Source organism: Marmota marmota, unplaced genomic scaffold, assembly GCF_001458135.2.
Source record: "Marmota marmota marmota unplaced genomic scaffold, marMar, whole genome shotgun sequence".
Classification (NCBI taxonomy): domain Eukaryota; kingdom Metazoa; phylum Chordata; class Mammalia; order Rodentia; family Sciuridae; genus Marmota; species Marmota marmota.
Window position 1 is genome coordinate 7,497,071 of NW_026000241.1, and position 23,999 is coordinate 7,521,069.

The 23,999-nt window shown below is 44.3% G+C and overlaps 1 protein-coding gene across 8 annotated transcripts in view; it reads left to right on the forward strand.

The window, feature by feature from the left end:
• Window positions 1–23,999, forward strand: part of Gatad2a (GATA zinc finger domain containing 2A) — a 110,671-nt gene that overhangs the window by 53,715 nt on the left and 32,957 nt on the right. For 3 of the 8 annotated variants that reach the window (XM_015489309.2, XM_048794997.1, XM_048794994.1), the window contains 2 exons: window positions 12,219–12,339; window positions 19,000–19,268. In XM_015489309.2, the coding sequence (XP_015344795.1) occupies window positions 12,295–12,339; window positions 19,000–19,268 (314 nt within the window). In that variant the 5' untranslated portion in view covers window positions 12,219–12,294. The remainder of the gene's footprint in view (window positions 1–12,218; window positions 12,340–18,999; window positions 19,269–23,999) is intronic. The other 5 variants (XM_015489310.2, XM_015489311.2, XM_015489312.2 and 2 more) reach the window with 3 other exon arrangements.

The window sequence follows — 23,999 nt, forward strand, 5'->3', positions numbered from 1 at the left end:
ATATTCACATAATAAAAATTCACCATTTTTTAGCCAGGTGCAATGACACAAGTCTATAATCCCAGTTACTTAGGGGAGTTAAGGCAGGAGGATGAAAAATTCAAGGCCAAGCCGGTCACTGTGGTGCATGCCTGTAATCCCAGAGGCCCGGGAGGCTGAGGCAGAAGGATTGTAAGTTCAAAGCCAGCTTCAGCAACTAAACAAAGCCCTAACTCAGCGAGACCCTGTCTCTAAATAAAATATAAAAAAGGGCTGGAGATGTGACCCAGTGGTTAAGCGCCTCTTGCTTCAATCTGTGGTGCTAAAAAAAGTGCCAACCTGGGTATCTTAGTGACATCTGTCTTAAAATAGAAAAAGGACTAGGGATGCAGATCAACCACCCCTTGAGTTCAGTCCCTAGTCCTGGAAAAACAACAAAAACAGAAATAAACGTCCCTGCCAAAACTCCATTTTGAAGTGTGCAATTAAATGCATTTAATACATTCACAATATTGTGTAACTATCACTTCTAATTCCAGAACATTTTCATCATCCTACAGTGAAACCCTGTACCTATTAACAGTCACTTCCCACTCTTCTCTCCTCAAGCCCCTGGCTTACCACTAATCTTTTTGTTTAAATGGATTTGCCTCTTTTCATTATTTCATGTAAATGGGATCATGTGAGCCCTTTATCTGGCTTCTTTCACTTTTCAAGGTTCATCTACATTGTATGAAAACGTCATTCCTTTTTATGGCTGAGTAATATTCCATCGAATATAGACATACCACATTTTGTGTATCCACTCTTCCATTGTTGGACATTTAGGTTGTTTCTACTTTTTGGCTATTGTGAATAATGTTGCTTTTAATATTCATGTACAAGTTTTGTTTGAATGCTTGTATTCAGTTATTTCGGGTATATACTTAGGGATAGAATTGCTGAATCATGTGGTAATTATGTGTTTAACTCTTTGTGGAACTGTCAGTTTGTATTCCATGTCACTGGACCTTTTTACATTACTTCTAGCAATCTGTGAAGATCTAGTTTCTCTAGACCCTCACTGGTTATTTTTCACTTTTTTGATTATAGCCATCTAATGGTATGCTGTGATATGTCATCATGATTTCATTTGCATTTCCCAAGAGACTAATGGTACTTATTATCTTTTCATGGGCTTCCTGGGCATTTGTATATCTTTAGAGAAATGTCTCTAAATCATTTGCCCATTTTCATTCATTTATTTTTGTACCTGGGATTGAACCCAGGGGTGCTTAACTGCTGAGCTACTTCCCCCGCAGGCCCTTTTTTATTTATTTAGTTTGTTTGTTTATATTTTATTAGAGACAGGGTCTCCCTGAGTTTCTTGGGGCCTCACTAAGTTGCTGAGGCTGGCTTTGAATTCATGATCCTCCTGCCTCAGCCTCCCGAGTCACTGGTATTACAGGCGTTTGCCACCATACCTGGTCCCTTTGCCTGTTGTTTTTTTAAGTGAGTTGCTTGTCTTTTTGTTGTTATAAAATTTGGGGATGTGGTTGGTACTAGGGATGGAACTCAGGGCCTCACACATAGTAGTCAAGTTCTCTACCACTGAACTACATCCCCAGCCTCTAAGAATTCTTTATGTATTTTGGACACTAAATCCTTGTCGTGTACATGATTCACTGATGGTTTTTCCACCCCCCCCAACTCCACTATATCAGTATTGTTTTTTAATGCACAAAATGTTTTTTTTTTTTTAAATTTTAATTATTTATTTATTTATTATTTTTTTTAATATTTATTTTTTAGTTTTCAGCGGACACAACATCTTTGTTTGTATGTGGTTGAGGATCGAACCCGGGCCACACGCATGCCAGGCGAGCGCGCTACCGCTTGAGCCACATCCCCAGCCGCAAAAATGTTTTAATGCAGTCCAAATTATCTTTTTTTATTTTAATATTATGCTTTTGTTATGATATCTAAGAATCCATTGCCAAATTGTGCCAAATCATGAAATTTTACCCTTTTATGTTTCCTTCACAGAATTCCATAGACTTAGGTCTTTGATCCATTGTGAGTTAATTTTCATATATGGTGTGAGACAAGGGATTTTTTGTTTTTGTGATACTAAGGGTTGAACCCAGGGGTGATCTACCACTGTGCTACATCTCTGTCCTATTTTTGAGACAGGGTCTTACTAAATTACCCAGGCTGGCATTAAGTTTATAGTTCTCCTCCTCAGCATCCCAAGTAGGTGGGATTACAGCATGTGGCACCACACCCGCTTTTTATTATTTTTTTTGGTGAGGTCTCCCTATGCTGTCCAGGATAATCTCCAACTCCTGGGCTCTAATTATAACTCCTGATTGCTGCCTAGGTGGGCCATTCCACCCTGCTGAGTTTTTTGATCATTATCTTTTCTTTTAAACTGAAAACATTTTGACTGATTTAACAAGGGAAGGGGAATGGGATAACAGCTGGGAGTTCTGAAAGTATCTATTCCAATCTGTTAAAAAATGTGTATCCATTGTTTCTTTTGTGCCAAGCATTGTGTTTTTCATGACCCTGGTGGCACTGAATAAGAACAAGAAGTTGTGCTTGTTCCCTGTTTTTTCTTGGGGGGGGGGGTACCAGGGATTGAACTCAGGGGCCTGAACCACATCCCCAGCCCTTTTTTATGTTTTATTTTTATTATTCAATATCTTTTTAGGTATAGTTGGACACAATACCTTTAATTTATTTATTTTTATGTGGAGCTGAGGATTGAACCCAAGGCCTTGCACATGCTAGGCAAGCGCTCTACCGCTCATCTACCATCCCAGCCCCTTTATGTTTTATTTTTATATTTTATTTACAGATAGGATCTCACTGAGTAGCTCAGGGTCTTGTTAAGTTGCTCATGCTGACCTCGTGCTTCAGCTTCCCAAACTGCTAAGATTACAGTCAAGTACCACTATGCCCCTCATGTCCCCTGTTCTTAATGGGAGTGGAAGGATACAAACAGAGATGAGTAAGTAGAATGTCAAGTGGCATGTGTAAAGTATTAGCTGAAATGTGAAGAAAGAACTATTCCTGCAGAGATCAGAGGTGCAAAGGCCCTGAGGTGGGAGTGAGCTTATCAGCTGAGAAAATAATAATTTGGGTGGAGTGTCTGGAGATGGTCAGAGAGGCTGCATGGCCTTATGACCAGAACAAGTACTTTGCTTCTATTTTATTAGGTAGCATGCTTTTACTAAAGGAATATTAATTTGAAACCCTCCCTTTGTGCAGAACTCATGCTCAGCTCAGCACTTGCCCAGAGGTTGCTGCAGTATAGGTGTCTACAGAACCTCTCACCCCGACTACAGGTGGACGATTTCTTTTTACAGGAAAGAAGATATCAGTAGGATTTCTGTTCCAGCTGTTCACATTGTGGGGGAAGTGCTCCAAGAACTGTTTGTGGTAGGCCCTGTGCAGACACTTTCTTTTTAGGAAGAAGTAACCTTCTCTACTGGTTCTGATCCTCCCCTGGAGCTTAGATACTAAAGAATACGGATACTTGCAGGAAGGAACTTGATAAAGGGACTGTGTGCCTGGCCTCCAGCCGCCCATGGCGTTACACTATTGTTGGGTGCCCTGATGAAAATGACAAGAGATGAATATGCGGGTCCCTCATTTTCCATTGTTTCCCTCCTGGGAATAGAGAAAGTTTTTTTTTGCCCTTCCAGGAATTTTCTGTGCAAAACCTCCCTGTCATTTTCATCTTTGGGGCTTTATGGAGCTAGGGTCTTGACTGCAGCTAAGCTGGGCCCTGAGGGAGTACAACCCTTGAAGGGTTAAGGCCTCCCATTTTGTGATGTGAACATCACAGATGGCATAGAAATGGCAGGCCTAACTCTTCATACGCTGAGGAGATCCCAGCCCAGTAGGCAGATGAAAGAGGATGTAGTTCTGGACTCCTCCCACAGGAAGGGGAAACTCAGCCAGTTAGTCCTTACTGTGGCACCTCAAACGGGGCTCTGGTTACTGTTCATCTGTGTTGGTTTAATATTGCCTAGGTTCCCCTTCATAGGTGGCACCTGTGTTTCTGTGTTGTGTGCTTGTCAGCAGCATCTGTTTCACTCCCTGGGGCTACAGGGTTGAGCTTGAGCTCAGGCGCCTATGTGGGGCTGCTTCCAGCAGTGCTTCAGTTAGGAAGTATTGGGTTCAGAACACTTCCAAGGTATTACACATGGAAGCCAAGTCTTGAGCCCTGGGAACTGTCAGTACTTTTAAAGACAATTACTTGCTACTTGCCTTTCTCTTCATAAACTTGTAATCATTGTAGGTGCACTTTTTCCTGTTGTCTTGTGTGACTTAAAGATGGAGACAGACTTTCATCTCATTACTGGGAAAGGATGCTTAGAGGCCAGGACACAGCTGATGTGAAGAGAGAAAGAGCTGATTGGGTTCTGTGTGAGAACTTCAGTGACCAGCATGCTGTTGATGTTGTGGCAGTTTCAAATTTTCGGGCGATCCAGCTGTGTCTAAGGGGAGATTAAAGCACGGTCCTATACCATCTTGCCTTGGAAGGAATGATTCTCTAGTTTTATCCTCTAGTTGTTTCCAGGTTGAGGCCTGGGAATCTGGTTCTCCTGGGCCTCTTTTTACATACCCTGTGGCTGGGTGCACTTTTAGCGGGCTGGCACTTATACTATGGCAAGAAGCTTGTATTTTCTAGAGATGAGTTGTCCTAAAAACTGCTTTGTTCTGGCTGTGGCTATGGCTTAGTGGTAGAGCGCTTGCCTAGCACATATGAGGCACTGGATTCCATCTTCAGCACCACATAAAAATAAATAAAGGTATTGTGTCCATCTACAACTAAAAAAACAAACGAAAACCTGCTTTGTTCTGACACAGGGCTGGGATGAGATGCTACCAAGTGCTGTCTTCCACTGTAGAAGGTTTAGATGTGGTTTGCAGATAGGAATTTGAAGACCATCAAAATTTAACTTATCCCCACCACCAGCCTTTTTTTTTTTTTTGGTTGGTTGGTGCTGGGGATTGAACCCAGGACCTTGTGTATAAGCAGGAGCTCTACCACTGAGCTCCCATACCTAATCCTAAAGTTCTATTTTTTAAATGTTGGCTGTTACTTAGCTTGAGTATATCAGTTTGTAATAATTTGCTCTCCATGTTAATTTTGTTAAATATATCCAAAAATGCATTTTTGGAGGCATGACATATAAATCTTCTACTTTAAGAAAATGTTGTTGTCAACTTGTTTATTTGTAAGAACAAACACCGGATATACCATTTCTTTCTTTCTTTCTTTTTTTAATTTCTTTTCATTCTATTTTGTTGTGGTGCTGGGGATTGAATCCAGGGCTTTGTACATGCTGGGCCAGTGATCTATCATTGAGCTTCAACCCAGTCCCTTTTTGTTATTGTTTTGGTTTTGAGCAGCGTCTTGCTGCATTGCCCAGGCTGGTCTTGAACTCCTGGGCTCAAGCAATCTTCCTGCCTTAGCCTCTGGAATATCTGGGACTATAGGCATGTGTAACTGTGCCCAGCACTCCTTTCATTCTTGATAACCCATGTCTCTGGGTTGTTCACCAAGGACTGAAGATGATGGATAGAATGTTTTGTCTGATTTTGCTTCAGATTCCTCCCACTGTTTGGTGACAGGAATGAGCTTATATTGGATAGATCATTAGCATTTCAGATGGAGAACCAGTGGTGGACCCATTATTTAGCAGTGGGAATGCACCTAGGTTGTCATAGTGCCTCTGGTAGGAGTCAGCAATTGAGATGCTCCTGGACCTAGCTTCTCTCTCAACACCTACATTTAACACACTTGTTAAATGTTTTTGATCCTGCAAAAGTTGGATAGAAAACTCTTGCCAGGACTGTTGTATCCCTGTTGGAAATAAGAAATAAGACCAGGTACAAGGGCCAGAATAACCAATTTGTGAAGTACACAAAGGAGCCCACTTATTTCAAGTGCTCTTGTCTGTAATTGGTGTTTTTTTGAAACAGAAGTTCTTTTGACTTGTCAAAGGGTAAACCTTAGGCTGTGGCTGTGGCTGTGGCTCAGCGGTAGCACACCCCCAGCATCAGTGCTTAAATTTCCAGCATCAGTGCTTAAATTTGTGTATTTGGTGGCATGAGGGGAGACTCTTCATTTATTTATTTATTTTTGTGGTACTGAAGATGGAATCCAGGGCCTTGTATATGTTAGCCCAAGCACTCTACCACTGTGCTACACCTCCAGCCCGAGACACTTCATTTAAATTGTATGTATTCATGTCTTTTTGTAATGTGTTCTGGACTGGGAATGTAGCTCAGTGGTAAAATGCTTGCATGGTATGAACAGGCCCTAGGTTCAATCCCCAGTAATGCCCCCCCCCCCCAAAAAAAAAAAAAAGGTTTGCATGTTCTGTGCTACTGTTCAGATCTCAACATTCCTTTCCTCTGTCTTTCAGGACTTTATTAAAGGTTTTAGCTCTTCTCACTCTCACAGGTGGAAAGACAGTCAGGATTCTTCCCTCCCTATTCCTGGACTCTTTCAGGGCTATAACGATTCAGGAGGCCCATTTTCATTGTGAGCCTCTCATACTGAAATGTTACATGCAAGTCACCTCTCTGTTGCTTCTAAGCTACCTTGTTGCATTTAAAATACAGTTGTTAAAAGTCTGAATCTCCTTTTATTTGCCTTCATCTACCTTTTAGGAGACAGGTTTTAATTCTCTTGTATATATCTGTCATGTCACCTTTTCTGCTACTTACTTCCCCCTTTTTCCATCTTTTCATTTCTGCCTTTAGGGTCCAGCTCAAATGAGTAATTTCTAGATTCTTCTTTTTCTTTGGATCAGTATGGTGTACTCCTTTTCCAGTGTAGTCCTGTAACCAGGTAACTCTCATCTCATAGCTCTGTTCCCTCAAAGGTCAGGACCCTAAGGTCTTCCTCCTCCTGCCCTCCACAGAAGAAGTGTCACTAGTCCCTCCAAGTTACCATCTGGAGCAGGATGAGTACTTGTTGGAATTGTCTGGGTTAAGGAGCCTTGCAGCAGTCCATGTCAGACCAAGTGAGCTGTGAACTAGGAGGAAGTGTGTCCTAGGCAGTTAGTAACTGACCAGCTCCTCATGCTGCAAAAGTTTCCTTTTGAGTTCATGCATTGTCCATAGAAGCACACAGTAGCTATTTCTTTGACTTGTCTGGATATTAAAATTACTGTGTTTTTTTCAGCATGAAGTGCTAGTAGTGAGGTGAAGTCTTATTGCTAGTGATTCGAAAATGTCTTGTTGCTCCAGCTGAGTGAGAAACCACCAGGCTGAGGAAGAATGGGTTGAAGTGGAGGGAGGTAGGCAGGAATGCAGCAGGAAAGAGATTCTGCAGGGCTCTGGGCTCCTTTGTGTACTTCACAAATTGGTTATTCTGGCCCTTGTACCTGGTCCTATTTCTTATTTCCAACCTTTGTAGTCTACCTTATTCTTGGGACACTTAGGGCAGTAGCTGTGCAGACACTAATAAATTACAAGAACTCCGTTTCTTTTGCTTAGAGTTAAACATAGAAGAAAGAGATCTTTTCTGAGCTATTTGGGTAAGACTTCAGAAATGGGAGGAGGGGGTAAAAATGTGTGTGTGTGTGTGTGTGTGTGTGTGAGAGAGAGAGAGAGAGAGAGAGAGAATATATGAATTTGTGTGAGTATAGGTGCACAGCCTATATGTGTGTTTGGAGCAGGGTTTCTTCATTTGTAACTAGCCCAGAGTGCTACAGTTTGAGGGGTGGGAAGGTGTTTCTGTTGCCTTCCTGTGTCCATTGTCTCTTGAGAAGGTCTTTTTTAAAGATTCAGATGCTCTTAAGTCACAGATACTGAGTATTCCTTGTCCCTTTCCCTCTTCTGCTGCCTGTGGCTTCCTGGGAACCCACAGCATAGTTGTGGCCAAAGGCCCCCTGCTCAGGCCCTGAGAACCTTGCTCTGTTTGTGGAAGGCTAACAGTGGCACTGCCTACCTTATGAAAAGCCTTTGAAAGAGCAACTAAGCCCCTTCCACAAGACCGGAAGATTTGTTTCTCCCATTTCTCTTTGTATAAAGTGGTCATCTATGTGGTGGCTCTGTTGGCCTTTCTCTACCTCAAGCAAAAGAGAGAACCCGTATCCAGTCCCGAAGTCCAGGCAACCCTAGTGTGAGGTGGACAGGATACTACCAGACTGAGAGTGAAATGATGACCAGGCCCAGTATTCATGAGAATGTTGGCAGAATTGAAGGACCAAGGTGCTGACCAGATGGAGCCTGCACTTTGCTAGGTCCCAGCAGTTCCCCTGTTGTCCTCAGGCTAGGGCTGAGACTGAGTTGTGGAGCTGTAGCTTCAAGTGAAATGTACTAAGTACTGACCTTTGACTGCCCAGTGACTTAGTTCTGGGATCTCTGTCCATTCCTCAGGACAGAACACAGGGTGTAGGATCCCTGCCTGCCTAGAATCTGCCTGGAGTGGGAAGGTCATAGGCAGCACAGAGCAGCATCCAGAAGGGTAATATGGACTCTGCCCGCTGGATGCCCCTCCACCCCACCTGGTAAAACATCCTTGAGGTTCATGAAGGCCAGTCCTCATTACCTGGTAAACCCATTCCCTGTAGCTCCATCACATCACAGGGTATCCATAGGGACCCCCAGTCCTCCAGATACTCAACCTTAACGTGTTTGGGTTACTTTCCACCCCATCCTCCACAAGACTTCTCCTTTGCTACTCACCCTATCCCCACTAGGCCTGCAACCCTCCAGTCCCTCTCAGCTTCCATGCTTTCCTTAGGGCTTTGACCTTGACACTTAGCACCCACACGAAGAAGGAAGGGTTAAAGTTTTGTCTGCCACAGTAATTGAGTTTTGTAGCACATAATTTCCTTCTATGAGGGGCCTGTTTATCTTTTTTAAAAAATTTTTTTCAATATCGTAGTTGGACACAATGACTTTTATTTTATTTATTTTTATGTGATACTGAGAAACCCAGGCCTTGGGAGGCGAGTGCTCTACCACTGAGCCATGACCCCAGACACCACACCCCCCTCCCCGGCCTGTTTATCTTGAGAGTTCCAAGCATGTAAGGCTTTTTTTTTTTTTTAACTTTATTTTTTTATGTGGTGCTGAGGATCGAACCCAGTGCCTCACACATGCTAGGCAAGCACTCTACCACTGCGCCACAACTCAGCCCCACGTGTAAGGCTTTTAAGATAGTATAAAACTGACCCCACAGCAAGTGCTCTTGTCTGTAATTGGTATTTTTTTGAAACAGAAGTTCTTTTGACTTGTCAAAGGGTAAACCTTGGGCTGTGGCTGTGGCTGTGGCTGTGGCTGTGGCTCAGCGGTAGCACACTTGCCTGGCATATGTGAGGCACTGGGTTCGGTTCTCAGCACCGCATATAAATAAATAAAAGTCTATTAACAACTAAAAAAAATATATATGAAAAAATAGAGAGTTAACCTTCAGGGCTCAAGTTGAATTTACTCATTTGAATCCTGTCAGTTCTGTTATCAGACTTGTTTAGGAAACACAGGCTTCTTCCAACATACATTAGGGAAGAGTTGGAGCATGGCACAAATACTGTGCTTGCTTATGTGTGGTTTTCTCTAGGAGAAACACAGGCTGAGATTGGGAAACTGTGGTCTGCGGAATGATAGTGCATTTGGTATATTTTTATTGGGACATAGCTGCAGCCATTCAAGTATGCATTATCTGAACCACGAGGCCTCACATGAAGAGATCAAATGGTCCCCAGAAGTCAAAGTTATTGAGTGGTCTCCCTTTAGAAAAAGTTTGGTTCTCTTGTCCTAGGGGACTCTAGAAAATGGTTCCCATCTAAACAGGACACCAGTGGTACACAAAATCAAAGTGCCCGCACCTCAGATGTACACCAAGTTCCTTTCAGGTCTTGCATGTTATAGCCCCTCCTGTCCCCTACTGTGGTTGGACTGGCTCCTTACAGTGTAGTTCATGGTAAGGTTACACTAACCTGCATCCCACTGTGTCACAATAAGCACATGCTCTTTCCAAGGTGAGAGGCCAGACTTCATGTGACATTGTGTGTTTCTCAGCCATCAAACACACTGCCTGTGTACCTACACTTAGCAGATGTCTAACTTTTTTGTGTGTTTTGGATGAAGTTTTGGATGAAATATGGTGCTTAGCCACATTATTCCCATAAGCCCTGCATTTAAAAAAAAATTTTTTTTTGGTAGTTGTGGATGGACAGAATGCCTTTATTTTATTTGTAGATAGATGGTGCTAAGGATTGAATCCAGTGCCTCACATATATTAGGCAAGTGCTCTGCCACTGAGCTACAGCCCCAGCCCAAGCTCTGCATTTTAAAGGCCTGGTCTCACGTTCTGCAGTGATTTAAGGAACACTGTATAAGTGTTGTGATACAGCAGAACTTATTGTACTTCGAAAGCAAACACCAAAAGGTGTGGACTCACTCTTGACACTCAATATATTGTCATGAACATTCTCATTTCGGGTTTTGTGGGGTGGGAGTACAAGGTCAGCCTGAGCTGCTACTCATGAGGTGTTTCTATTAGTGGTACTATTAGTGGTAGAGCACTTGCCTAGTATATAGTGGTATATATATATATAGTGGTATATAGTATATATAGTGGTAGAGCACTTGCCTAGCACTTGCCTAGTCCTCTGGAAACTTCAGGTCTGACTTGGGGAGTGTTTTGAAGGGCATTGCCTAGAAGAGTATGACTTTCAGCCCCCAGCATTGCTTTGGCCACTCACTGTGTTGACGTCCACATGACCAGGTTGTGCCTCAGTTTCCCCACATGTACAATGAGAGTTGATAGTAGTATTTATCTTATAGTACGTGGGTATGAGTATCATCTGTGGGGTAATTGCTCAATTGGTGTTAGGAGTTTTGCCCTTTTTAAGGTAAAAGTTATTTTTTAGGAAGAATAATACACATTTTCTGTTTAACAATAAAGGAGCAATAAACTTGGAATGGGATCTAAGGATCCCATTGTTGAAAAGGGGGTTCTGAGGGGTTCAGTCTAGTCACCTCAGAGAGCTAGCTCCCCTCTGAAACTTGAATCTGCTCATGAATTAAGTGTTTGCCATTTTCCTGGTGTGTGGCTGGCACTCTTCCAGGATTGTTGACAAGTTGTCTCAGTTCTCATACCTAGTGGGTATAGCAGTGTCATCCCAAATACTTTGACATGGGGTAAGGGAGCTTGTACTTTCTGTTTGTGGCCTGGTCTTCCAGCATAAGTATTCATTTTGTCCAGCATGGCTGCCATGGAGGCATCCAACGATGGGTGTTCCATTATTCTCCTATACTGGCATGTGCATGTGTCACTTGAACCCTACCAAGTGTCTTATCATTTCAGGAGAAAACAGGAAGTTAAATGTGGTTAACCAAAGACTTTTTGAGCCATACAGTGGAAGGTGTTGCCTTGGGCAACTTGTCCACAGAGTGTTAAGGTAGAAAGAGAAGGGATGGGCCTGGACTTCAGATCTAGGTCAGCTAGACTTCGATTTTCTTTCTTTGTTGAGGGGTACACAAGCCTGCTTTCGCTCATGGAGGCTCTTAGCGAGTAGTAAGTCTTTTTTTTCTTTTTGTGAAAACCTTTAGCACAGGACTCACCAGGGCCTCCTTCCTGGGCATGAGACCTCCCTGCTTAGTGGCTTGGCCCATGCCGTTTCCCTGCGGGGAACGTCTCTCCTGTTCTGTCCTGGCCTCATCTGAAGGCAGTCTTCAGTCCACATCACGTGCTTTCCAGAGTCAGAGTGGTGGATTTTTTCAGGAAGGTACTTGACTTGTTGGCTTTGTTACAGGGCACCCCAGGAACCACAGATTTTTGCAAGGCTAATTTACAGAAATGTAGACTTAACTCAATAGTGCATACTGAGCCCATACTTGTGCTGCTCACTGAAAATGAAGGCAAATGATGAATGGGGAAAAGAAACTTTGGTTGATGAAGAGTTTAGCATCAAGCCAGGAGAGATGAAACCGCTGAGTGATATGGGCATTGTTGCTGTGGGTCCCCATCAGTGCCTTGATAAGGGATACTGTCCTGGTAATTATTGTGGTGATCACTCAGGGAGGCTAGTGCCCAGGTAGATGTGCTTTGGAGATGAGCCAAGGGGTTGGATTTACTGTTTTAGAGCTTGAGTCTCTGTTAAGTGGTACACATGGTGGATTTTTAAAGCTGTGTAGATATTTCAGATAAACAGTGGGAAAGGGACAGTGGCCTCTCCTGGACTGCTAAAGTTGATATGTTCACCTTGTGTCCTTCCTAGGTCTTAACCACTGAAGGAGCTGGCCTCCGTCCCCAACCCTGTCTCTGCTCCTAGCTCTCTCCTCCCTGCAGTCTGGATGCCACTTACCCCATCCTTTGGCTTACACTTGAACTTTGAGCAGGTTGGTGGTGTTATTTTATCTAGATTGCTTCTTTATTTTCTTCCTTCCTCCCTTGGTTCTGGGGATGAAATCCAAGGTCTCCCCTATACTAGGCAAGTGCTCTACCACTAAGCTACACCTCCAATCCCTGGTTTTCCTTTTTATTCTTCGATTTTTTTTTTTTTTAATGTACAAGACTAATGCATAGTCACCATTAAAGAATTTAGACAGTACAGTAATGTTAACTACAGAAAGTGAAAGTTCCTTAATAATCCATCCTTTAGAGATAGTCATCTGCTGATTTTTAGTTCAGTTCCTTTCAGTTTTGATTTGAGTAATATTTATTTCAGTTTTCTTCCCCTATAGATGATTCATTTCATATTTTGTACTGAGGATTGAACTCAGGGATGCTTTCCAGCTGAACTACATCCCCCAGTCCTTTGTTCTTTCATTTTGAGACAAAAGTCTAAGTTGCCTAGGCTGGCTTCAAACTTGAGATCCTCCTGCATCAGCCTCCCAAGTTGCTGGTGTACATTACCAGGCCAATCAATGATAACCATTTCTAAAACGCTGTGTGCTACTGTACTTTTCCTGCAACTTGGTCCTTCTCTTTCAAACTGTATTCAGCATCATTGCATGTCAATGAGTAAGGATGAGAAAACTGAGGCTCAACTTCCTGTAGCCAGCCACTGGGTGCAAGACGGAGCTGAGGCTCACTCTCTGTTCAGTGCTATTTTTGGTTATGGAAGTTGACTGCTTGGAACATCTTTTTATCTCCTGAGTTAAATTGTATTCCTTGTACTTGTCCTTAATGAGATTTGATGTTGTTTAAAAGTTGAAAGCTGGCATTTTTGGTTTCAGTTCCTTCTGAAATGAATCCCAGCCATTCTTTTACTCAGAGATGTGAGTCAGGAAGTGACTCAGGCCAATCTAGGCAGATTGAGGTGTCTGTTCTACTCAGGAAGATATGTGAAACACAGAATCAGAACATGGCTTAGCTGTTCTCTCCATCCCCAAGTACTTCTGGGACACATTGAGACACCTGAGTTTGACTTAAAGATAGGAAGCCACCAGAAGGGATGCAACTTCCTCAGGCTATGCTACAGTGGGGAGAGTAGATGGGAATTCTGGACCCAGGCAGGAGATGAAGGTGTAGAGAGAGAGAGAGAGAGAGAGAGAGCGCACAGTCCCCACCCTTGGTACTGTCAGGATGCAGAGACTTGTTTGCACTGTGCATCTTCATGGAGTTAGGGGCACTCTGGAGGTGAGTACCCATGTGCAAACCTCTGTGTCACTGTCATTCCTATATGTTCTGATGCTGTTGAAGTTTAGGTTGGTCCAATGCTAGTGAGGCTAGCTATGGGCCAATGACATGCCTGCACCCTATCATTGACCCTGCTGATTTGAAGACTCTCTTCCCTCCTGGCAGGAAAATGTGTCCCTAGCTTCCCTGAGAACAGTGGCTGCCCCCAGGTGCAGTACCCCCATGCTCCTCATATCTAAATAAACTCTTGACCTTCCTTCCCCATCTCAGAAAAGTAATTCCATCTTGGTTGCTCAGGGAAAATAAAACCAAACAAAGCAGCTCTCCTCCCCTCTCATCCAACTTTTGATATATCTTCAGAGTACACCCACCATTCATTCAGTCTGTGTCCCCAATGCTGTCGCTTTCCAGATCTGAGTCACAAAGTGCTGGGAACTCCCCTCACCCTCTGCTCTCCTTGGCCCTCCTTCCTTGTCTGTTCTCCAGCCGCATGACCCTCTAGAAAAAGTTGGAACCTTCCTGTCTTCCTAGATTCCTGAGTTTACCCCACTTTCGTGAGGTCACTTTGAGCTCAGCACCTTCCTGTACCTTCTCCAACTTTGCCTCTGTACTGGTGGGAACAAGTGGGCACTAGCATGCTGTTCCTCCTGTGGGCACTCCACTTGGGGCATGTCTCCTTTCAAAACTGAATTCTGATGCTGTCCTTTCTCTCTGGGCTTCCTGCTGCTTTACATGCTCTGACCACCCCAGGTCCACCCCTTATGTCCCCACAGCACTGTCACCTGACACTCTTGGTTGCTTCACTAACTATTCCCCTCCAACCCCAGAAAAATATACTTTTCAGAACATCAGTCCTGTCACTTCTACCACATTCCTTCACCCACCTTATTACTAAGTCTTATTTTCATGTTTGGAATATGGATTTTTTTTATACTTGTACAGGTTGAGCATCCCTCACCAGAAATGTTTCTAAACTTTTTTTTTCTTTCTTTCTTTTTTTTTTCCCCCCCAAGTGCTGACATGAAGCTGAAAAAGTTTTGGGTTTTTGGAGCATTTCAAATTTCACATTTTCTAATTAGGGATGCTGAACTGGTGAGGTCTATGCCAACATTCCAAAATCTGGGGTGGGGGTAGGGGTGGAAACAACTCAGATCTGAAACTCTTGCTCATAAGCATTTTGGATAAGTAATACTCAACCTGTAGAATGATAGTACAATATAGACACCATGTTATAGTGTAGACAATATCGTTAATAAGACCTCAAAGGTAGGGCTCAGATTTGTTTCTATTAACTTTGTTTTTTAAGTTATCAAGAGACATTTACTAGCCAGATGCAGTGGTGCACGCCTGTAATTCCAGTGCCCAGGAGGCTAAGGCAGGAGGATCAAAAGTTCAAAGCCATGGGCTGGGGATGTGGCTCAAGTGGTAGCGTGCTCTCATGGCATGCGTGCGGCCCGGGTTCAATCCTTAGCACCACATACAAAGATGTTGTGTCCGCCAAAAACTAAAAAGTAAATAAATATTAAAATTCTCTCTCTCTCTCTCTCTCTCTCTCTCGTTTTAGAACATGTTTTCTGACTGAGATTCTCAGACCAGTTGGATAGTGGCATTTTACTAAAATAAAGCAGAATAGAATAGAGATTATTGAAACTTACACTCTTGTAAAGCCCCATCATCAGTTAAGTGTTAAAGCCTCAGTGGCCCTATTGCCCTGGGTTGGCCAAGGCCCTCATGGCTTGGCCTATATAGGGCCCCCATAGGGCTACTGGAGCCTGCCTGCCTAGACTCCAGCTGAGGGAGACCTGTGCTGTGCCCCCACCTACCTGTTAGCCCGGGGGCATTAGAGGACAATGCATCAGGTTTTTCTTGACACTGCATCAGGTTTTTCTTGACACTGCAAGTGTTGCTTGCTTTGGAGGCCTGGAGTTGGGGTATTTGGAGTGAGATGTGGGTGCTGATAAGTGGCCCTGGCAGCCTCAGGGCCCTTACTATTAATGTGGGCCTACTGCTATTGGGATTTCTGGTTTTACAGGCAGCAGCCATCAAAACTGGTTTCTTTCTGACAATTTTGTAGTTGTCACTGTGTCTGTGCTTGCAGTGCAGTGGCCAGAAACCCTGGTTTGCTCGGGATATTGGTTCTGCCTGCCTTGAGGAAGAAGGAGCCTTGCCTTGCAAGCACATACCCTTCCCCAGGATCACACTCACTGATGACCAGAGATTGGCCAGTAGCAGGGGTCCACTTCAAGGACAGGACTGTGAAGGAGGCTCAGGTCTGAGTGGGGAGGTCAGAGCTCACTGAGACCTCTGCAGGATAGGCCCCGCACCCACCCAGTGACCTGTCTCTGGAAGGCCCAGGACGTGAAGGCAACCATCAACTCTGGACCTGGGTTTGGCTTCCTCCAGACACTGCACACTAAGCACACGCTGGCATTGGGACCTCTGTTGGAGACACTGACCCCGGAACTCTTTGTGGGGTGGGTCTGCTCTTCCCTGCCCCTCATGCTAACAGTGAAGCTATGTGGCGAGGTGGAGTAATTGGGAGGATTTCAAGCAGGGTCTTAGGCTCTAATTTTTGTTTGTTTTTAGTATGTATATATTTTAGTTGTAGAAGGAACCCAGTACCTTTATTTTATTTATTTATTTCTATGCAGTGCTGAGAGTTGAACCCAATGCCTCATATGTGCTAGGCAAGCGCTCTTCCACTGAGCCACAACCCCAGCCCAGGTCTTGGGTTTTGATGAGCTTCATGGAACAGAGCTTACAAGTCCAGAGGAGCCCTGTCTAGTGGGAGCAGAGGCAGTGTGGGAAAGCCTGGGGTTGGGGGTGTTTATAAATCTCAGGGAAAGGTCAGTGTCATACGTCCATATCTCTGGTCTGGCCCACCCCCAATCTCTATAGGCACTGGGCCAGACCAGGAGCTTTACCCACTTTTTTCCTTTTGGTGCTGGAATCAAACCCAGGACCTCATACATGCTAGGCTTAGAATTTTACCACTGAGCCACATCCTCATATCCTCACATCCCCAGCTGCACCTTCACCTTTAAGTGGCAGAATTTTCCAACCTCAGTGGGGCCTTCCCCCTCAACCCTTTGGTACTGGGATTGAACCTAGGGATCTTCTGCCACTGAGCTGTAACCCGCCTGCCTCAGCTTCCTGGGTTACTGGCGTGCACTACTGTGTCTGGCTCAGTGAAGCCCTTCTTTTTTGAAGTTCTGGTTTCAACTTTCAGTAGATAGTCTCCTCTCTGGTCTTTGCCTTGGAGTGCATGTACCTGCCATCCAAGATAGTTGTCAGAAACTCTTTTCTTGTCTAATCTGAGACAAGAACATCTGAGAAGCTCTTGTTTTGGGTGATGCCTAAAGGAGAGATGTCCCATCCCTCTCACAGTGGGGAAGGGTGATTGACATTCAGAGGGCAGACTTGTTTGGGGTCTCATGGGAAGACAGGACAGACAGATTGTCAGTGAGCAGGTTTGACAGCATTTGTAGTCAAGGCGTGTTGGTGGAAAGGCAGAAGCCATATAACTTTAGAAGGAAGGAAGAATTGGAGGGGCAGCTGGCCTGGATTAGACAAACAGGGCACTGAGCAGGCAAACTGAAGGCAGCTGGGGGCCAAACATTTGGTGTGGGGTGTGTGGTAGGTGTAGTTTGGAACTGCAGGAGGTGCTGAGAGGGTGAGTAAAGCCGAATCTGAATGCCTAAAGTCATCCAGGTTTGGGACCCAACTCTAAATCCCTAGTCTAGGTCATGTTAGAGCTAAATCATGCCATGTGGTTGGTGCTGAGAGAGAAGTTGTTAGGTCCCACCCTCTTCCATCAGTATGGGGTCGGGAGCACAGAGCTTTCTGAGACCTATGAGGAGCAGCTCAGTCTGCCCTGGCTGAGAGACCTATTTAATTTGACCCTTTTGGATGGGCTGGCTGTGCTTAGCCAGGCTAGCATGTGCAAACAGTCTACTTTCTCTGGCTCCAGGAGCATGAAGCAGCTGTCACATTTTCCTTTCAGTGTAAGCCCACAAAAGGGCACATTTGGGCAGGTTCCTGCACTATTGCTCACTTGTGAAGTCAGTGCCTTAAAAGAGGTGGCAAGTGAATCAGTTCAGGAGTAGGTTCTGTATATGATTATGGAACCCCTTCTTGCCATTCAGCCCCCAGCCTGCCAGAAGGTGGTTTCTAGAACTGGATCTGCCCAGCACTACCTGAGATAAGCCTCCCCAGGGTGTTCACCAATAAGGAAACTGAGGCGCTGGGAAGGTGGGTACCCTCCTTCAAGAGCACAGAAAGAATCATAGGGCTTCAGCACAAAGCATGCCAAAGGTGTGAGCCAGGGTTTTCTGTGGGGCTCACACACAATGGGTTCTAACTATCCCATGGAAAACTATGACATGGGAAGTTGTATGAGAGCTCAGCAACTTATTTCTTTCTTGTCCCCTGTTGAACTCTGGAGTTCAACTTTCCCAAGTCTTGTTTCCCTTGACCTGTTGGGACATGAAGGCTGGCCTGGGCTTAAAGTGGCCCCTTTAAAAAAGTGCCTGTGTTCTGGATCCTGCTGTGGAATGCCTGCTGCCTCCCTGCAGACAGGCATGCTGCGCTGTCCTCCATCCTGTCTCTGTGAGGGTTAACAGCACTTCAGCTTGTTGTCTGGAACCGGTTCAGACTGGTTTTCTGGAAAGTGCTTTGTCTCTCAGACTGAATCCTGGGAAGGGTCATGTGGAGCCCAGTGATGTCACGGGATCAAAAACTGATTCAGCTATTTTTTCCTTCTTTTCTTTCTTCTTTAAATCAAGATATGTGTGTGCTGCAGGTACAGGGTGGTGGCACATTGATGGGCCAGGCCTCATTTTCCTCAAAGTGTACCATTCTGGCAACTAGAGGGTTAAAAGTCACCCTCACTCCCTGCCTCCTGGAGGTAAGCAGGGAGTGAGGAGACCTCCATTCACTGAAGTGGAGCATCAGGGGTCAACCCATTCACTTTAGTGAAGGGTTGGGCTGGCCCTACCCTGCTTCTAGGACAGTGTGATTATGCCCTTCCTGATTTCCACATGTCTCTAGTCCAGTGCAGATGCTCACAATCCCTTAGATCTTATTTCCCATCTAGAAAAATTTTCCTCTATTTTCTCTTGATTTGTCAGTGCACAGAATTCCTCCTATCTGATAAGCAGCCCCCAGCCATTGTTTTTGTTCAGCTACCCACAGGTTTCTAGCCCCTGAGAGACTGAGATAGAGCTTGGCCCCCCCCCGGCCATAAAGAAATATCCTGGAGATGCTTTTGCAGACCTGCATTTGTTGTATGTTGTACCTACTTCTGCCATCACCATACAGCAAGGAATACAGTCAAAGACAATACCCTGAAAAATTGTTTAAAGGTAGTAACTTCCTTGTGCCCAGTTAAAATGCTGTGTCTTCTCCTCCCCTCAAAGTTCAGAATGACTGAGGAAGCATGCCGAACACGAAGTCAGAAACGAGCCCTTGAACCGGACCCTATAGAGGATGATGTGGAGAGCAAGAAAATGAAAATGGAGAGAGGATCGTCAGCTTCAGACTTAAACTCTGATGGAGATACAAGGGTGACACCTGAGCCAGGAGCAGGTCCAGTCCAAGGATTGCTGAGGACAGCAGAGGCCACCACAATGGGCAGAGGTGATGGACTGGTGAGCGACGGGCCAGTGGATATGCGAACCTCACACAGGTGAGTGGGAGGACCTGGAGGGAGATGTGCTGGAGCCAAAGAGAGATTCAATGTAGATGCAGAGGTGAGCCACACTCTAGGACCCAAGCAGGCTTGGAGGAAACACCTTTACTGATTTGTCATACACATATCTGTAGGTTCCACTCTGACATCACTTCACTGGCCAAGGAACCTCCCTCCTGGGGTCTTGGATCCTGGGGAATAGGGTATGAGAGGAGGAGGTGGAGGAGGGTGTTATCCCTGTCAGATACCTTACTATCAGCATATTTTTTTTTAAACATGTACATGTATCACATCAATCAACTCAGTGCTTTTGGTTTATAGGAAAACTTGATTTTGTCATGTGGTTTTTATCTCCCTGCTCTTCAGATCTGTGGGTCAGGAGGCTAGGGATTCTACACTCTGCCTTAATCACTTGGTATTGGAATTGGGAGCCCAGCCTGGGGTTCTACTCATCAGAGGAAGGGGCCTCTCAGTTGCTTGTCTTGGTGGCGCCTGAGTTCAGCTTGTTGTTTTTGTTCCTTCTATGTTATCACTAATTATGTCGGGTGACTTTACCTGATGCTTAGCTCTTGTGAGGACTCAGAGTCTAAAAGCAATCAGACTCCTCATTTCTTCATTTAAAAAAATTCCCTTTTTTCCCTGTAGGGAGAGATTCAGACCTAGCATCTGCTCTTGTATCACCCCTCCCCTCAGAGCTCCCTAGAATGTTCACACTCAGATGCCCACTTCAGGCCCTAGCCCTTTGACAGTCTCCTCTATAACCCCTGGTTCATCTTCCCTTACTGCTAACCAAAGTCCTTCCCCTGTGCGGGGCCTGTCTTTCCACATCTCTTTGCCCAGGGACAACCATTGCAGAGTAGGGAAAACTGCTACCTTCCTCGCCCTCCCCATCTGTGTTGACTGACATAGGGTTACCAGACTGTAGTCTTTGTGCTAAATTCATTTTGGAGCCCAGAGTGTTGGGATCCTAAGAACTTTGTAGATCGTCTAGCCTCGTGTCTCTTGGCTTTTAGAATCCATATCTATGTGAGATAAGTGGGAAAATCCAACACCCTTCCTGTTGGGAAAGCATCTTTGACTGCAGGGACATGTATTGTATTCTTGCCATCCAGAAAAAGCTTTTCTGACTGCTTTCTGCCACCCTGCTTCTAAACCCAGGACTTCATTTTCAGTTCTGAGAATAAAAAGATGAATGTATAAATGGTGCAAGACTCCTTACCCTCCCTTTAACATAGTCTGTTTTCAGATCGATGAGCAGCCAGGGGTGGGTTTGGAGTCAGGGCATGAGAAACCTGGATATGGGAAACTGCCTGGTTCCTCTTATTCCAGTCTGCATTTTCTCCCATAATCATCATGCTTCTCTGCAGAGTAGGTCCATGAAATGTGAGGGAGAGGTTAACTGTCAAAAGAACTCATAGTTGAGAATCAAACCCAGATCTTTCTTTTGTCAAAGCCGAGGGCTACACTGGACCTCCGAGTTTCTTGGTTCCTTTTCCCAATGGGCCATTAATTTCCAAACTAAGGTCACTTAGACAATATATCATTGTTAACTGAATTTAGTCTGGATGTTTTTCTTATATATAAAGGATATGAGGATGCAGAGGACAGAGATTAGCCCAGGAAGTGGGCAAGGGTCCTCCTAGAGCACTAAGAGACATTTCAGGTCTGTTGTGTAGCAGTGTGAGAACAGGGAAATGGCCCAGCTCTGGAGACTAGCAGGCAGAGCTGGGGTCAAGCCATGCTCCCTGACTATTCCTCAATGGCTGACCTTAGCCTGAGTTCCTTTGCTGGTAAAATGGGCTTTGCAGGTTGATGGGGTGACCAAGGACTGTGATATTCATCAGCTTTGGCACTTAGAGTGTAAGGCAGGAAGCCCACCTAGGCAGTGTTGATGACAATTTCCCTTCAATCTGTAGCTTTACTCAGAATGAGATGTCTCAGGTCGTCTAATGTACCCTTCACCCCAAGTTCTCACATTGAACATCTTGTCTGGTTCTTTGGGCAAGTCCATTTGTGAGGTTTTGACAGAATCAAGGAGAACAAGGGTGGGGGCTGGGATTGTGGCTCAGTGGTAGAGTGCTCGCCTAGCATGCACGAGGCTCTGGGTTCGATATTGTGTATACCTAAAACAAACAAACAAATAAGTAAATATTTTAAAAAAGAGAGAAAGAAAAAAGGAGAACAAAGGATCATGTCTAGCCCAGGACCATTCTAAAACTGTAATCCGTTCTGGAGTAAGTGGCTCAAGTCAGTCTTTGAATCCCTGTTGGATGTGTCTGGCTGGGAATACCCTTTGAGAGTCCTCCCTTCAGCACACTGTGGCTGTGCCTTGGTTTTTCAGGTAGCATTTAATTTCACATAGGGCACAGCTTTATCTAACCACAGTGTGGGTTGGGTGACACTCTTTGACTACAGATCCAGCATGTCAATTTTAAATTGTCCTGCCAAGATGATTTAATTTTCATCTTTTAAAATTGAAATATAGCAAGCATAGTGAAAGGTAAACCACACAAATTAAGAAACAGAACATTGCTGGCACTCTTGAAGCGCCCCCCTTGTGCCCACTTCCAAGGGTAATCACTTTCTTATCTCCTCCCCTTCCTCTCTGCACCACCATTCTCACCTTCACTCTTGGACTAGGGATTGAACCCAGGGCATTCTAGCACTGAGCTACTGAGCTATATCCCAAGGTGGGGAGTGCCCCACCCCCACCCCCGCGCCTTTTGAGGCGGGGGTCTCACTGAGTTCCCCAGTCTGGCCTTGAACTTGGAATCCTTCGACCCCATCCTCCCAAGTCACTTTGATTGTAAGCATATGCCATCATGTCCAGCTGGTAATCACTTTCTTGTGATTACTCCCAACAACGTAGATTAGTTTTTTTCTGCTTTTGTAGGATTCGTATAGTATATGCCCTTGCTTTCTTTCAGCATTGTCTTTGTGAGATTTACTTGTGTTGTTGTATGTAGCAGTGATTCATTTTTAGTGCTTTGTAGCACAGTTGGTCTTTTGTGGGTTCTGTATCCACAGAGTCAACCAACCTCAGATCAAATATTTGGGCAGGGATTAGGGGTGTAGCTTAGTGGTATAGTGCTTTCCTATCATGCACAAGGCCTTGAGTTCAGTGCTCAACATATAGGCTTCTTTTCTTGTGGTTATTTTCTAAACAATGCAGTGTAACTATTTTACATTTACATAGTATTTAAACTGTGTTAAGTATTAAAATGTTCTAGAGATGATTTAAAGTGTGTGTGTGTGTGTGTGTGTATGCATAGGTTCTATGCAGATACTAATATATCATTTATATAAGAGACTTCATGGGCTGGGGTTGTGGCTCAGTGGTAGAGCATGTGTGAGGCACTGGGTTTGATTCTCAGCACTGCATAGAAATAAATGAATAAAATAAAGGTCCATCAACAACTAAATATATATATATATTTTAAGAGATTTGAACAACTTCAGATTTTGTTATCCATAGGGAGTTCTGGAACCAGTCCCCTCTACCAATACCAAGGGTTGCCTGTTTCTTTTCTAGAATTTCTTTTTGGCTCTTTTTCAAAATTATGCCTTAAAAAAAAAAAAAAAAGCTGTCTTACTACCATCTTTTGACCTAATTTGGGTATTTTAAAGGTTAGAGATGGAATGGTTTCTAGGAGAGGGAATTTCCCTTTTCTTTAAGAAATTAGCTAGTGAATTGAAGTTCCTAAAGAGGTGTAGATATGTATACACAAATATATGAATTCACACATAAATAAATATATATATATATGCATGTTTGTATGTATAGTGGGATGATTTGGAGGATGCAGAGGCAGATAAAATGATGGGATCAATGGCTGTGTTGTTTTCCCTGACTCCTGTCTAACTTGGTTGTTTGCTCTTCTTTTTGTAGTACTAGGGATTGTTGAACCCAGGGTTTTGTGTGTGCTGGGCAAGTACTCTACTACCAAACCAGACATATACCCAGCCTTTTTTTGGTGGGGGTGGGGAGTACTGGGATTGAACCCAGGGGCACTCTACAGCTGAGCTACAACCAGCCATTTTTAGTTTTTATTTTGAGACAGGGTCTTACTACATTACCTCAGCTAACCTCAAACTTGTGATCCTCCTGCCTCAGCGCCCACAGAGCTGGGATTACAGTAGGTGTGTACCACCACACCTGGCTAACTTGGTAGTTTTTTCAACTTAAGCTCCTAACATTATGGTTTGTATTTAAAATTAATTGGAGGACAACTTCCAGTTTTGAGCAAGGAGATCATCAAATCTGAAGTGACAAAACCAAAACAAAATCACTTCAGCACTCTGGAAATTAGCCAGAGGCACATAACAATCTGAAAGTGTTTATATTTAAAAAACAAAACAAACAAACAAACAAAAAACTGCTAAATTCTGGGTGAGAACAGTGAGATTCTATGGCAATTGCCAGGGACTGTATTCCCATACTCTCTCCTTGCTGCTTGATGAGGAAGTTTTGCTCAGCCCATGCAGGTTGAGGACCAGTAGCTGTTCTATAGGTGTGAAAATGGGAAATTGTTCAGTTTGGAGTGGAAACAGCATCCCTGCCTCCGTGCCCTTGGCCTTGTTGGTCAAAGTGACAGTCTTGGAGATGGGTAAATGATGAGGTCAATGAGTCTGTTAGCCAGGTTTGGTTATGTTTAGGGTAAGACAAAAAAAAACTATTTGAAAAATAATGGCTGAAAACATATTTGAGGAGGAATTTATTGAGGAGGA